The sequence below is a fragment of the Hemiscyllium ocellatum genome, chromosome 44 (genome assembly GCF_020745735.1).
Source record: "Hemiscyllium ocellatum isolate sHemOce1 chromosome 44, sHemOce1.pat.X.cur, whole genome shotgun sequence".
NCBI classification, from domain to species: Eukaryota; Metazoa; Chordata; class Chondrichthyes; order Orectolobiformes; family Hemiscylliidae; genus Hemiscyllium; species Hemiscyllium ocellatum.
In genome coordinates this window covers 5,550,184-5,566,998 of record NC_083444.1, presented here as the reverse complement: position 1 = coordinate 5,566,998, position 16,815 = coordinate 5,550,184, and the positions used below count along the sequence as shown (strand labels likewise).

At 49.7% G+C, this 16,815-nt stretch overlaps 1 protein-coding gene across 1 annotated transcript in view; it reads right to left on the bottom strand.

Moving 5' to 3' along the window:
* Positions 1-13,498, bottom strand: part of LOC132835202 (retinal guanylyl cyclase 2-like) — an 80,175-nt gene extending 66,677 nt beyond the window's left edge. Inside the window, exons 1-2 of the mRNA XM_060854567.1 lie at positions 12,775-13,498; positions 6,965-7,266 (exon numbers count right to left, since the gene is read on the bottom strand). Coding sequence (XP_060710550.1) covers positions 6,965-7,266; positions 12,775-13,498 — 1,026 coding nt within the window. The remainder of the gene's footprint in view (positions 1-6,964; positions 7,267-12,774) is intronic.
* Positions 13,499-16,815: the final 3,317 nt, after the last annotated feature.

The window sequence follows — 16,815 nt, the reverse complement described above, 5'->3', positions numbered from 1 at the left end:
GTAGCACAGCCAATTCACCCTAACCTGCACATCCCTGGGCACTATGGGACAATTTAGCGCGGCCAATCCACCCTAACCTGCACATCCCTGGGCACTATGGGACAATTTAGCACGGCCAATCCACCCTAACCTGCACATCCCTGGGAACTATGGGACAATTTAGCACGGCCAATTCACCCTAATCTGCACATCCCTGGGCACTATGGGACAATTTAGCACGGCCAATCCATCCTAACCTGCACATTCCCAGACAGTGTAAGGCAATTTAGCACGGCCAATCCACCGTAACCCCCACATTTTGGAGTGTGGGCGGAAACTGGAACACCAGGCAGAAACACAAACACACACACACACACACACACACACACACAATGTGAAAGCTCCACACAGACAAGGCTGGAATCAAACCCTGGTCCCCAGGGTTATGAGGCAGTGGTGCTAAGCACCCAACCACCACGGCCCCCTTACATCAGCCACAATCGCACTGACTGGAATAGCAGGCTTGAGGGGCTGAGTGTTCACATCTGCTCCTGTCTTAGCTGCTCATGTCAAGTCCCTGTCTCCAGGCACCAAGTTGGAGACCCATCCCTGAGACTGGGATGTGACAATCAGGGAAGAAGGTGCATTCACAATGTGGATGAACCAATTGAGCCACTGACTGTAAACTCTTCCCAAAACATGTCAATAGCAGGAGCCAGCTGTATCATAGAGCAAAAATTAGAACCTCTCCCATCATTACTTAGACTGCAACTGCGCACGTATAATAGCAATTGTAATTCCCCATGTAGTTTGAAACTCAGCACCAGAGCTGAGGAAAGGGAGCAAGGGTATGAATCAAATCATCCTTGATTTCACTTAATGGGACAGCAGGCTTGAGGGGCTGAACAGTCTCCCGTTCCTGCGTGACAGAGAACTCAAAAACCAGCATGGACAGTTAGAGAGAGAGAGACAGAGACAGCGACAGCGACAGCGAGAGAGAGAGAGAGAGAGAGAGAGAAAGAACCTGCACAGTTACTGCCTTTGCTGCTTGAATTCGTGTACCGCTGGACATCGGAGTGCATCTGGGAAAATTAACACACAGTGAAATTCACAACTAATCTTGGAAGAACTGGTTTGGGCAAATTTCACAGCACAGACTCAGATTAGTTAATTGTTGTTTTAAGTCTGTCCAAGAGAAAAGTTGTATTAGGGAGTACAGTGGGTTCTTTTTTGATTATATGTTTTTGGAGATTAGTCTCTTGATTAAACTTAAAATATAAGCCATAGCTATTATTTTAACCTGGGGCAGTGTTTGTAGAGGAATAAGACGGTGTTATTTTCTGGGTCTGTAGATTGGGAAGGAGCAAAAATGGCCTTTGCAGTGATATGTCCTTCTTGTCAGATGTGGGAGTTTATAGAAAGTTTAAGGGTTACAACGGATTATATCTGCCATAAATGCTATTGGATGCGAATCTTATCAGATCGAGTGGGTCAGTTGGAGAGATAGATAGAAGCGATGAGGAATTTGCAACAGCAACAGTATGTGATGGATGGCAGTTATAGGAAGAGGGGAAAGTCTCAGATACAGTCACATAGATGGGTTAACTCCAGGAACGGTAAGAGAGGTAGGCAACTAGAGCAGGAGTCTTTTGTGGATATACCCATTTCAAACAGGTATGCTGCTTTGGAAAATGTAGGAGGTGATGGATTCTCAAGGGAATGTAGCACGAACAGCCAAGTTTCTGGTATTGAGATTGGCTCGAATGCAATGAGGGGTACGTCAGCTTCCAAGAGACCAATTGTGTTAGGGGATTCTGTAGTCCAAGGTACAGACAGACGTTCCTGTGGCCAGCAGAGAAAAAGCAGAATGGCGTGTTGTTTCCCTGGTGCCAGGATCAAGGATGTCTCAGAGAGGGTGCAGAATGTTCTCACAGGGGGAGAGGAGCCAGCAGGAGGTCATTGTCCACATTGGAACCAACGACATTGGAAGGGAAAAGGTTGAGATTCTGAAGGGAGATTACAGAGAGTTAGGCAGAAATTTAAAAAGGAGGTCTTCAAGGGTAGTAGTATCTGGATTACTCCCAGTGCTACGAGTTAGTGAGGGCAGGAATAGGAGAATGGAGCAGATGAATGCATGGCTGAGGAGCTGGTGTATGGGAGAAGGAGTTACACTTTTGGATCATTGGAATCTCTTTTGGGGTAGCAGTGACCTGTCCAAGAAGGACGGATTGCACCTAAATTGGAAGGGGACGAATATACTGGCAGGGAAATTTACTAGAACTGCTTGGGAGGATTTAAACTAGTAAGGTGGTGGGGGTTAGGACCCAGGGAGATAGTGAGGAAAGAGATCGATCTAGGACGGGTACAGCTGAGAACAGAAGTGAGTCAAACAGTCAGGGCAGGCAGGGACAAGGTAGGACTAACAAATTAAACTGCATTTATTTCAATGCAGGGGACCTAACAGGGAAGGCAGAAGAACTCAGGGCATGGTTAGGAACATGGGACTGGGATGGGCAGGACTGGCAGCTTAATGTTCCAGGATACAAATGCTACAGGAAGGATAGAAAGGGAGGTGAGAGAGGAGGGGGAGTGGCATTTTTGATAAGGAATATTATTACTGCTGTGCTGAGGGAGGATATTCCCAGAAATATACCCAGGGAAGTTATTTGGGTGGTACTGAGAATTAAGAAAGGGATGATCACCTTATTGGGATTGTATTATAGACCCCCTAATAGTCAGAGGGAAATTGAGAAACAAACTTGTAAGGAGATCTCAGCTATCTGTAAGAATATTAGGGTAGTTATGGTAGAGGATTTTAACTTTCCAAACATCGACTGCCATAGTGTTAAAGGTTTAGATGGAGAGGAATTTCTTAAGTGTGTACAAGACAACTTTCTGATTCAGTATGTGGATGTACCTACTAGAGAAGGTGCAAAACCTGACCTACTCTTGGAAAATAAGGCAGGGCAGGTGACTGAGGTGTCAGTGGGAGAGCACTTTGGGGCCAGCGACCATAATTCTATTAGATTTAAAATAGATATGAAAAAGAATAGACCAGATCTAAAAGCTGAAGTTCTAAATTGGAGGAAGGCCAATTTTGACGGTATTAGGCAAGAACTTTCGAAAGCTGATTGGGGGCAGATGTTCGCAGGTAAAGGGATGGCTGGAAAATGGGAAGCCTTCAGAAATGAGATAACAAGAATCCAGAGAAAGTATATTCCTGTCAGGGTTAAAGGAAAGGCTGGTAGGTATAGGGGATGCTGGATGACTAAAGAAATTGAGGTCTTGGTTAAGAAAAAGAAGGAAGTATATGTCAGGTATAGACAGGATAGATCGAGTGAATCCTTAGAAGAGTATAAAGGCAGTAGGAGTATATGCAAAAGGGAAATCAGGAGGGCAAAATGGGGACATGAGATAGCTTTGGCAAATAGAATTAAGGAGAATCCAAAGGGTTTTTCTAAATATATTAAGGACAAAAGGGTAACTAGGGAGAGAATAGGGCCCCTCAAAGATCAGCAAGGCAGCCACAGAAAATGGGGGAGATACTAAATGAATATTTTGCATCAGTATTTACTGTGGAAAAGGATATGGAAGATATAGAATGTAGGGAAATAGATGGTGACATCTTGCAAAATGTCCAGATTACAGAGGAGGAAGTGCTGGATGACTTGAAACGGTTAAAGGTGGATAAATCCCCAGGACCTGATCAGGTATACCCGAGAACTCTGTGGGAAGCTAGGGAAGTGATTGCTGGGCCTCTTGCTGAGATATTTGTGTCATCGATAGTCACAGGTGAGGTGCCCAAAGACTGGAGGTTGGCAAACGTGGTGCCACTGTTTAAGAAGGGCGGTAAAGACAAGCCAGGGAACTGTAGACCAGTGAGCCTGACCTCGGTGGTGGGCAAGTTGTTGGAGGGAATCCTGAAGGACAGGATGTACATGTATTTGGAAAGGCAAGGACTGATTCGGGATAGTCAACGTGGCTTTGTGCATGGGAAATCATGTCTCATAAACTTGATTGAGTTTTTTGAAAAAGTAACAAAGAAGATTGATGAGGGCAGAGTAGTAGATGTGATCTATGTGGACTTCAGTAAGGCATTCGACAAGGTTCCCCATGGGAGACTGATTGGCAAGGTTAGATCTCATGGAATACAGGGAGAACTAGCCATTTGGATACAGAATGGCTCAAAGGTAGAAGACAGAGGGTGGTGGTGGAGGGTTGTTTTTCAGACTGGAGGGCTGTGACCAATGGAGTGCCACAAGGATCGGTGCTGGGCCCTCTACTTTTTGTCATTTACATAAACGATTTGGATGTGAGCATAAGAGGTACAGTTAGTAAATTTGCAGATGACACCAAAATTGGAGATGTAGTGGACAGCGAAGTGGGTTATTTCAGATTACAACAGGATCTGGACCAGATGGGCCAATGGGCTGAGGAGTGGCAGATGGAGTTTAATTCAGATAAATGAGAGGTGCTGCATTTTGGGAAAGCAAATCTGAGCAGGACTTATACACTTAATGGTAAGGTCCTAGGGAGTGTTGCTGAACAAAGAGACCTTGGAGTGCAGGTTCATAGCTCCTTGGAAGTGGAGTCGCAGGTAGATAGGATAGTGAAGAAGGCATTTGGTATGCTTTCCTTTATTGGTCAGAGTATTGAGTACAGGAGTAAGGAGGTCATATTGCAGCTGTACAGGACATTGGTTAGGCCACTGTTGGAATATTGCGTGCAGTTCTGGTCTCCTTCCTATCAGAAAGATGTTGTGAAACTTGAAAAGGTTCAGAAAAGATTTACAAGGATGTTGCCAGGGTTGGAGGGTTTGAGCTACAGGGAGAGGCTAAACAGGCTGGGGCTGTTTTCCCTGGAACGTCGGAGGCTGAGGGGTGACCTTATAGAGGTTTACAAAATTATGAGGGGCATGGATAGGATAAATAGGCAAAGTCTTTTCCCTGGGATCGGGGAGTCCAAAACTAGAGGGCATAGGTTTAGGGTGAGAGGGGAAAGTTATAAAAGAGACCTAAGGGGCAACGTTTTCACACAGAGGGTGGTACATGTATGGAATGAGCTGCCAGAGGATGTGGTGGAGGCTGGTACAATTGCAACATTTAAGATACTATTTGATGGGTATATGAATAGAAAGGGTTTGGAGGGATATGGGCTAGGTGCTGGCAGGTGGTATTAGATTGGGTTGGAATATCTGGTCGGCATGGACAGGTTGGACCGAAGGGTCTGTTTCCATGCTGTACATCTGTATGACTCTAAGTGCTGGAGGAGAGCGAGAGAGAGAGAGAGAGAACAAGAGAGACAGCGAGCGCGAGAGCGAGACAGAGAGAGCGAGAGAGAGAGAGCGAGAGAGAGAGAGCAGAGAGAGAGAGAGCGAGAGAGAGAGAGCGAGAGAGAGAGAGAGCGAGAGAAACAATTTACATTTCGAGTCCAGTGGGAAACAAGGGGAGGTGGGGAAGTGGTGGGATCTCTCCCAGCATGTTTATTCCAGCATCTGCAGGAATTTACTTATTAGATTGAAGGGGCTTCAGAAAAGATTTACAAAGATGTTACCCTCAGACTGGGAAACTTGAGTTATAAAGACAGACTGGATAGGTGGGGACATTTTATGCTGGAGTTTAGGAGGTTGAAGGGTGACCTCATAGAGATTTAAAACAATCACAAAGGGCATAGATAAGGTGAATAACAAAAGGTCTTTTTCCCCCAGGGGAAGATAGCTCAAAACCAGAGGGCATAATTTTAAAGTGAGAGGAGGAAGATTTCAAAAGGACCAGAGGGGCAATTATTTCCACACAGAGGTTGGATTACGCAATGAGGAAGTGGAAGAGGTGCATACAATTACAATATTTAAAAGATATCTGTACATGGATAGCAAAGGTTTAAAGGGATATGGTCAAATGCAGTCATATGGAACTAGATCAGCTTAGAAAATCTGGTCGGTGTGGACAGGTTGGACCGAAGTCTATCCAAGGAGGTCCTTGAGGATGAGCAAATTGCAGGGTCGTGGACAACAGAGGACAGTTTAGCATTTCATAGAATCCCCACCGTGTGCAAACAGGCCATTTGGCCCAACAAGTCCACACCGACCCTGCAAAGCCAGTCCCACCCAGACCCATTCCCCTACCCTATTACTTTACAGTTCCTCTGCCTAATGCAACGAGCCTACACATCCCTGAACACTATGGGCAATTTAGCGTGGCCAATTCACCGAACCTGCACACTGTGGGAGGAAACTGGAGCACCCAGAGGAAACCCACACAGACATGGGGAGAACGTGCAAACTCCAGACAGACAAGCTGGAATCGAACCCAGATCCCTGGCACTGTGAGCCAGCTGTGCTAACCACTGAGCCACCAGTCTGAGAGTGTGGTGGAAGCAGATTTAAATGAGGCTTTAAAATAAATTTGGTATTGTTTTTGACTAGAAAGAATTTGACTGAGAAAGGGGTGAGGGCATCTGAAGTGGTGGTGTTCTCATGTAGCTGTTGCCCTTGTTACATTAGATTACTTACAGTGTGGAAACAGGCCCTTCGGCCCAACAAGTCCACACCGACCTGCCGAAGCGCAACCCACCCATACCCCTACATTTACCCCTTACCTAACACTACGGGCAATTTAGCCTGGCCAATTCACCTGACCTGCACATCTTTGGACTGTGGGAGGAAACCGGAGCACCCGGAGGAAACCCACGCAGACACGGGGAGAACGTGCAAACTCCACACAGACAGTCGCCCGAGGCGGGAATTGAACCCGGGTCTCAGGCGCTGTGAGGCAGCAGTGCTAACCACTGTGCCACCGTTCCGCCCTAATGGAAGTCACATGTTCTTCTAGTGGAGGATTGGAAGGGTGCTATCGAATTTCTGTATAATCCAGTGATGCACAGTCAAGGTCATTCAAACCTGGGGTAGGTAAGGCACAGTGAGACAAAACAAAAAACTTTGACTGTACAAACTCCAGTAACCCTTCAAAGCGCCAAAGCTACTAACCTGGGTTGGCTTCAGAGAAATCCGGATGTTATTCTTTTCCAGAACCTCTCCCAGGACCTGATGGAAGTCTTTATCCTTGGAATCCATGGTGATGGTGAGTACGGCGTCATAGGAGCGTCGCAATCTGGCATTCCCAGCCAGCACTGGGTAGCTGGCGTTCCGGTATGGAAGGCTGTAATGGATGGTGTCGAACGGAATGAACACGTATCTCCCATCAGCCATCTGCATCTTGTCCACTTGCTGGAGGAACAACTGCTGGTCTTTGCCTCCCACTAAGACCGAGTGCATGCACATGACCACGACTGAAACGTCCAAGAAACAGCTCAGTGAGCGAGAGACAACAACAGCGTGCATTGCTGTGGCACCTTTCACTACCTCACGCTATCTCGTGGGCCCCTCAGAGTCAAGGAGGCGTTTTAAATTCAGTCACTGCAGAGACGCCCCTGACCCACCACCATCTTCATTTTTACAATGCTCGTCCTGGCTTTCAAATCCTCCCGCCCTGACCCCAGCTTCGGAATCAGCTCTAGCCCCATCTTTTGCCAAGACCTTTATACGCCTTCAGTTCTGACCTCTTCAGCTTTCCCGATTTGAATCTGTGATGCTGCTGTCACTTTAAAGAGGTTATTTTGGGGTTTTGTTTTTGAAGAGTGGTTGTGAAGGCAGAGGTGCTGGAACTGGCCACTGGAGATGGCCTGAGTCAACAATTCAGGAAGCCTTTAAGGTTTCTTTTTTAAGAACAGTTGTAAGAAACGGAAGGGCAGTGGCCAATTCTCAAAGATCAGGCTTTCTAGCTTTCCTTTGGCTGTTGTTGTGGTTAGATTAGATTACTTACAGTGTGGAAACAGGCCCTTCGGCCCAACAAGTCCACACCGACCCGCCACCCACCCATTCCCTTACATTTACCCCTTCTCCTAACACTTGAGCATGGCCAATTCACCCTAACCTGCACATCTTTGGACTGTGGGAGGAAACCGGAGCACCCGGAGGAAACCCACGCAGACACGGGGAGAATGTGCAAACTCCACACAGTCAGTCGCCTGAGGCGGGAATTGAACCCGGGTCTCAGGCGCTGTGAGGCAGCAGGGCTAACCACTGTGCCACCGTGCCGCCCCACACGGTTCTGTTCGCCGAGCTGGGAATTTGTATTGCAGACGTTTTGTCCCCTGTCTAGGTGACATCCTCAGTGCTTGGGAGCCTCCTGTGAAGCGCTTCTGTGATCTTTCCTCCGGCATTTATTGTGGTGTGTCTCTGCCGCTTCCGGTTGTCAGTTCCAGCTGTCCGCTGCAGTGGCCGGTATATTGGGTCCAGGTCGATGTGCTTATTGATTGAATCTAGGGAGGAGTGCCATCGCATCGACCTGGACCCAATATACCGACCACTGCAGCGGACAGCTGGAACTGACAACCGGAAGCGGCAGATTCAAACCACTACAAATGCCGGAGGAAAGATCACAGAAGCGCTTCACAGGAGGCTCCCAAGCACTGAGGATGTCACCGAGACAGGGGGACGAAACGTCTGCAACACAAATTCCCAGCTCGGCGAACAGAACCACAACAACGAGCTACAAATCCTCTCCCAAACTTTCTTTGGCTGTAGTAGTCAGAAGGTTAGAGCTTCAATAAATTGGCCCCCAATTGCATGCAAGAATCTGCATCTGAATGTTCCTTTTTGCTAAGGGGTGTGTTTATGGGATTTCTCTTTATTAAAACGGTTAATTAGTAACAGGCTCTGCATCTACTATTTGGTTAAGTTTTCTAATAGTTAAGTTATTCTAAATTCCTCTTTCTTTTATTTGTATTTTAACTGTAACGTTTAAATAAATTGCTTTGCTTAACATAGAGTAGTTTGACCAGTCGCATTGCATCTGGAACACTGTCCTGCGCATCTACCTTCAAAATACAAAAAAAAGTTAGGGTCTAAGCTACCTTCTTAAAACATTGAGGGGGTCTTGTCTGCTCCATAATAAATCGCTCCATTATTTTCGATTGCAGCCTTCAGCTGCCCAGGTGCCCTCAGGTTTCGGAATTCCCTGCTTGGACCCTTTTTAAAAAAATAATTCATGGGATATAGGCATTATTATTGCTCATAACTTCGAATTGAGAAGGTGGTGGGGGGGTGGTGAGCTGTCTTCATGAACCTCTGCAGTCCCGTGTGGTGTAGGGACACCCAAACAGCGCCGTGAGGGAGGGAGTTCCAGGATTCTGACCCAGAGACACTGAACAAACAGCCGATATACTTCCAAGTCCGGATGGTGAGGGGCTCAGAGGGTAACGTGTGGGGGGTGGTGTTCCCATGTATCTGCTGCCTTCGTCCTTCTACATGGTGAAGTCTGTAAATTGGGACGGTGCCGTTGGTGCATTGGTGTATTGCTGCAGTGCGTCTGGCAGATGAGACACACTGCTGCTACTGAGCATCAGTGATGGAGGGAGTGGGAAGATTGTAGGTGTGAATGATTGTAGGTGTGAATGATTGTAGGTGTGAATGATTGTAGGAGCGATGGCAGTCAAACTGATTGCTTTGTTCTGGATCGTGTCGAGCTTCAAGTCTTGTTGGAGCAGCACCCATTCCTGATGAAGGGCTTATGCCCGAAACGTCGAATTTCCTGTTCCTTGGATGCTGCCTGACCTACTGCGCTTTTCCAGCAACACATTTTCAGCACCCATTCAGGCAAGTCACACATATTCCCTCACATGTGTGCCTTTGCAGATGGTGGACAGTCTTTGGGGAGTCAAGTGGTGAGAAAACTCTCCCCTCCTTTAAGGCAAGTGCCCTATAGCCAACCTCTCTGATCATCAGTCCTGTCACTCTACTAACAGTACAATTTTTTCAAGGTATTTTTTCATGGGATCTGGACATGGTTGGAAAAGCCAGCATATGGTAGCAAAAGACCTGAGCTGAACAGCTCTTTTGGTCAGAAGGTAGTTCAGAATTAATCACTTTGGTTGTGGGTCTGGAGTCATCGCCAACCATAACAACCCGACGGTTGGAGGAAGAGCGCCTCATCTTCCGCCTGGGAACCCTCCAAGGGATGAACTCAGATTTCTCCAGTTTCCTCATTTCCCCTCCCCCCACCTCGTCTCAGTCGAATCCCTCAAACTCAGCACCGCCTTCCTAACCTGCAATCTTCTTCCTGACCGCTCCGCCCCCACCCCACTCCAACCTATCACCCTCACCTTGACCTCCTTCCACCTGTCGCATCTCCATCGCCCCTCCCCCAAGTCCCTCCTCCCTACCTTTTATCTTAGCCTGCTGGACACACTTTCCTCATTCCTGATGAAGGGCTTATGCCCGAAACGTTGAATTTCCTGTTCCTTGGATGCTGCCTGACCTGCTGCGCTTTTCCAGCAACACATTTTCAGCTCTGGAGTCACAGGTAAGCCAGGCTGGGTAAGGATGGCAGATTTCTTTCCCGAAAAGGACACCAGCAAACCAGATGGGTTTTGGCGACAACGCAAGGACAGCTTCATGGCCACCATTGCTGAGACTAGCTTACCGTTTCAGATTAGATTACTTACAGTGTGGAAACAGGCCCTTCGGCCCAACAAGTCCACACCGACCTGCCAAAGCGCAACCCACCCAGACCCATTCCCTTACATTTCTCCTAACACTTGAGCATGGCCAATTCACCTGACCTGCACATCTTTGGACTGTGGGAGGATACCGGAGCACCCGGAGGAAACCCACGCAGACTCCACAAACTCCACACAGTCAGTCGCCTGAGGCGGGAATTGAACCTGGGTCTCAGGCGCTGTGAGGCAGCAGTGCTAACCACTGTGCCGCCCACTCTTTTAGCTTTTTTAAAATTTAAATTCCACCAGCTGCCTTGGTGGGATTTGAACTTACATCAGCAAAGTCAGGGCATCAGGGTTGGGTGCAGACGAGACATTATTAACACTGACATTGCACAAAAATTACTGAGCTTCCTATCGCCTGCCACTTCGACATACCCCCGTGTTCCCTGGCCAACATCTCTGCTGCTTCGGGTTTGTTCCAGTGAAGCTCAGTACAAGCTGGAAGAACTGCACCTCATTTTCCACTTGGGGGTCCCAGCAGCCCTCAGGACCCAATATCGGGATCAATCATTTTAGGACCTGAGCACCTTCTCCCACGCTCTCACCCCAACCCCCACACACCAGGCCTTACCATCACACGTTGCTAACACACACCATCCCACTGTCAGCCATGAACGGTCGCCATTAGCAGCCACTGGTTCTCCCAAGTTGACCCATGACCCAGTCTCTTGTCTGTCCAACTGCTGTTCTCTCCCTCTCTCTGGGTTTCATCTCCACCTACCGTTTACTCCTCCATCCACACCACCTTCAACAAATACTAATGTGCTGAGTTGCTTCAGCAATTTCTGCTTTTGTTTCAGCTTTACATTATCCATAATTCTTTAGTTCTTTTTCCAAAAATCTCACCTCTGATTTCCATTCATCCCTGGTTGAGCTCTCCCTCCCTATCTCTGTAACTTCCTCCAGCCCCTACACCCCCTCCCTATTTCTGTCACTCCCTCTGGCCCCAACATCCCTCGCTACCTCTGTAAACCCCTCCAGCTCCTACACCGCTCCCTATCTCTGTAACCCCCTCCAGCCCCTACACCCCTCCCTATCTCTGTAAACCCCTCCAGCTCCTACACCTCTCCCTATCTCTGTAACCCCCTCCAGGCCCTACACCCCTCCCTATCTCTGTAAACCCCTTCAGCTCCTACACCCCCTCCCTATCTCTGTAACCCCCTCCAGCCCCTACACCCCCTCCCTATCTCTGTAACCCTCTCCAGCACCTACACCCCCTCCCTATCTCTGTAACCCTCTCCAGCCCCTACACCCCCTCCCTATCTCTGTCACCCCCTCCAGCCCCTACATCCCCTCCCTATCTCTGTCACCCCCTCCAGCCCCTACACCCCTCCCTATCTCTGTAACCCTCTCCAGCCCCTACACCCCCTCCCTATCTCTGTCACCCCCTCCAGCCCCTACACCCCCTCCCTATCTCTGTCACCCCCTCCAGCCCCTACACCCCTCCCTATCTCTGTAACCCTCTCCAGCCCCTACACCCCCTCCCTATCTCTGTCACCCCCTCCAGCCCCTACACCCCCTCCCTATCTCTGTAACCCTCTCCAGCCCCTACACCCCCTCCCTATCTCTGTCACCCCCTCCAGCCCCTACACCCCCTCCCTATCTCTGTCACCCCCTCCAGCCCCTACACCCCCTCCCTATCCATGTCATGTTCTCCAGCCCCTGCACTCCTCCCTATCTCTGTAACCCCCTCTGGCTCCTACACCCCCTCCCTATCTCTATAACTCCCTCCAGCCCCTACACCCCCTCCCTATCTCTGTCACCCCCTGCAGCCCCTACACTCCTCCCTATCTCTTGAACCCCCTCCAGCCTCTACACCCCCTCCCTATCTCTGTAACCCCCTCCAGCCCCTACACCCCCTCCCTATCCATGTCATGTTCTCCAGCCCCTGCACTCCTCCCTATCTCTGTAACCCCCTCTGGCTCCTACACCCCCTCCCTATCTCTATAACTCCCTCCAGCCCCTACACCCCCTCCCTATCTCTGTCACCCCCTGCAGCCCCTACACTCCTCCCTATCTCTTGAACCCCCTCCAGCCTCTACACCCCCTCCCTATCTCTTGAACCCCCTCCAGCCTCTACACCCCCTCCCTATCTCTGTAACCCCCTCCAGCCCCTTACACCCCCTCCCTATCTCTGTAACCCCCTCCAGCCCCTACACCCCTCCCTATCCCAGCCACTTATGACCAGACGGTCCTGCGCACCTCCCAGGGCACCCGCAGCCCCCTGGTTCCTACCTCTCACACCGTCCATTTCTCGGATGCGGTTGAGGATGTGCGCGGCAGCCTCCTCAGGCTGGGCCTGGGGCCTGCTCTCCGCGGTGAGCAGCAGGCTGACAGGGAGGCCTCGACGCCTCAGGCCGTCGGCCAACGCCCGGGCCGTCTCCACCCAGAGCTCCTGCTCCGAGCTCACCACGGCCACCCGCGCCCAGCCAAAGTGCTCAAGCACCCGGAGCAAGACGGCGGCGGCCGAGGGCGCGGGCCTGGCGAAGGCCGGGTGGCTCAACTCCCGACGACGAGGGGGGCCGCGGCCCGGGTCGGGATCCGGGCAGGCCCAGGAAACCAGCGGCCTGCCCCAGCTCTTGGCCAGGAGGCCAGCCGCCGAGCAGTAGCCGGGGTTGAGAGGCCCAACGAAGCCCGAGGCGTGCCGCTCCAGCCTGGCGAAGCCGGCCAGGCCCTGCGCCGTCTGACACTCCTCGTCGAGCACCGTGTAGTCGTAGTGGTAAGCTGGGCTGACGGACGGGTCCCAGTTGATGGTTTGGATGGCCAAGCCGGCGGCCAGCTCAGGCAGGGCTCTGGAAAGCACCGGGTCGCACCGCCAGGGCCCCACCAGGCCGATGGTGAAGGTTGGCGAACGGGCGGCCGTCAGCAGGTGCACTCCAAGGAGCAGCAGAGCGAGCCCGGTGCCCTGGCACCGTGGGGCAGACAACTCGTGCAGAACCTTCTGGAACATTCTCATCATCACCGCGCCATTCACCACTGGCTTGACCAGAGCTCCTTCCCTCTCTGTGGCGGGGTCGCCGTTCAGTCACTGCCCTGGAAAGCTTCTGGGAGGAAAAAAAAGGATTGAGAGGTGGAAGAGCAGATCAAAAATAATCATTAACACAACCACCCTGTCCTGCGAACTCAACTGGGTACCCCCCCCTCCGCCCCCAACCAACACCACCGTCTCCTCCCAAAGTCCAAAGATGTGCAGGTTAGGGGGGATTGGCCGTGCTAAGTTGTCCCATAGTGCCCAGGGATGTGCAGGTTAGGGGGGATTGGCCGTGCTAAATTGTCCCATAGTGCCCAGGGATGTGCAGGTTAGGGGGGATTGGCCGTGCTAAGTTGTCCCATAGTGCCCAGGGATGTGCAGGTTAGGGTGGATTGGCCATGCTAAATTGAAACATGGTGTCCAGGGATGTGCAGGCTAGGGTGTAAGGGCCATGGGAAATGCAGGGTAACAGGGATAGGATAGGGCAGGTGGGTCTGGCTGGGATGCTCTTCGTAGGGTCAGTGTTGACCCGATGGGCCAAATTGCAATTTCTACACTGTACAGGTCTTTTATGATTCTAAGTCCCACTCCAGAGAGACCTGAGCACACAATGCTGCTACAAGGAAGCATGGCACAGTTGGAGGTGCCACCTTTCAGGTGGGAGACTAAACCAAGCCCTGTAGGTCAATGTTAAAGATCCCACAGCCACTGCTGCAAAGAGGGAAGCAGCATCTGTGGAGAGAAAACGGTTAACGTTTTGATTGCAGAGTCGTCTTCACACCCTGTTCTGAAGAAGGGTCACCAAATCTTAAACAGTAACTCTGCTTTTCCCTCGCTCCACAGACGCTGCCAGACGTGCTGAGTTTTCCCAGCAATTTCTACCTTTCTTTCCGACAGTTCTTTGGTTTCTTTAATTGCAAAGAGGGGGAGGTTTCCCTGGCATCCTGGGCCAATACTTTGAGCAACATTAGTTTATTTCTTAAAAAAAAAACCAGATTAACCGGTCATTATCATAGAGGAGAAAGTGAGGACTGCAGAGGCCGGAGATCAGACCTGAAAATGCGTTGCTGGAAAAGCACAGCAGATCAGGCAGCATCCAAGGAGCAGGAGAATCGACGTTTCGGGCACAAGCCCTTATCAGGAATCATCTTTATCATTATCATGCTCTTGTTTGTTGGAATTTGCTGTGCATAGAATGGCTTTTTCAAAATTTCACCTCAAGGATTGTGGGTGATGCTGGCTGGGCTAGCATTTATTGCCCATCCCTAGTAGCCCCAGAGAAGAAGGTGGTGAGTCTCATGTTTTCTACATCAATTACAGTGAGATACTTCAGAAAGTACTGCATTGGAGTTCCGCATGCTGGGATGTTCTGTAGTTCTGAGACACGCGAACAGATTCAGTCCAGGTAGCACGGTGGTTAACACTGCTGCCTCACGGCACCAGGGACCCAGGCTCAATCCCACCCTCGAGCAACTGTCCGTTTGGAGTTTTCATGTTCTCCCAGAGTCTGCTTGGGCTTCTGCCAGGTGCTGTGATTTCCTCTGTCAGTCCAAAGACGTGTAAGCCTGGTGGATTGGCCACACTAAATTGCCCATAGCGTTCCGAGATGTGGAACCTCGGTACGTTAGCCACGGGAAATGCAGGGTTACAGGGATAGGGCAGGGGGAGGAGTCTAGGTTGGATGCTCTTCGGAGGATTGGTTGAAAGGCCTGTTTCCACACTGTGGGGATTCTCTGATAAAATTCCCCTATAGCGTTCAGGGATGTGTATGTTAAGTGCAGCTCTGATGAAGTGCCATCTAGACTCTAAACATTAGCTTGCTCTTTTTCCATGGATGTTGCCTGACTACGCTGATCTCCAGCATTTGTTGTTTTCAGTACAGATTCCAGCATCTGCATTAATTTGCTCACACATTGGACATGAAGTGCTTTAACCATGGGAAATGCAGGTTTACAGGGTTAGGGTAGGGAGATGGGTCTGGGTGGGGTGCTCTTCAGAGGGTCAGTGTGGACTTGTTGAGCTGAATGGCCTGTTTCCACACTGCGGGGATTCTATGGACCCTTTTTTAGGAACAGAACTTCTTTTTGCTTGGCATATATTATAAGTGAAACCTCAGAGTTTGTTCTCAATACAACAGTTATAAAGTGTGGCCACTTAACTTGATTGAAATTCTCACATTAAATCCACTCCCCCAGCTTTAAGGCTGCTATGGTATTAGAAATATCAGAGCCTGGTCTTTGATTTAACTAATCCAACTGCAGCTTAACAATATTGATAGGATTAGCAGGTCGCCTGTTCTTCCTGGAGTGAGACAGAGAGGAAGACTCAAATTATTGTTTAGTATTCTTTCATAGGATTAGGCATCACGCAGAGGTTGGTGTGTGTATTGAACGAGCTGCTAGAGGAAGAGGTGGACAACATCTAAAAAGCATCTGGATGGCTATATGAATAGGAAGGGTTTAAGGGGGATACAGGCATTGTTTAAGAGGGAGCTGCAGGATGCTGACCCAGTAGTAGTGAAGGAACTGTAATTTAGTTCAAAATCAGGATTGTGTCTGATTTGGAGGCAGTGGTATTCCCACATATCTGCTGTCCTTGTTATTCTCAGCAGCAAGGGTCACGAGCTTAGCAGGAGTTGTTAAACGACCCTTGGTCAGTTACTGCAGTGCATCTTGTAGATGGCACATATTGCTGCCACTATGCATTAGTGCAGTGAGTGTTTAACACGAGATGCCGAGCAAGTGGACTGCTTTGCCCCGGATGGTATTGTTTCTGGAATGTTGTTGCAACTGCACTCATTCAGGCAGTATTCCATTCGACGCCTGACTCGTGCTTTGTTAGGCAGTCAACTCGCAGCACTCCGAAAGCTTGTGATTTCAAATAAACCTGTCGGACTATAACCCGGTGTCGTGCGACTTCTGAATTTGTCTACCCCAGTCCAGCGCCGGAGCCTCCACATCTTGTGCTTTGTTGACGGTGGATAGGCATTGGGAAGACAGGAGGCAGTAACTCGCTGCAGAATTTCTAGCCTCTGACCAGAAGATATCAGAGCAGATGTCAGCCATTCAGCCCATCGAGACTGCTCCCCATTCAACGAGATCATGACTGATCTGATCAGCCTCAACTCCATTTTCACTGTAACCCTTGATCCTATACTGATGAAAAGATTCTCTCTCTCTCAGCCTTGAATATACTTCACAATCCAGTCTCAGCAGCTCACTGTAGTGAAGATTTCCTCAGATTCACTTCTCTCTGTCTTTGGGCTGCTGTGGTTTCTAGGGAGGCTCAGTACAAACTGGAAGAAC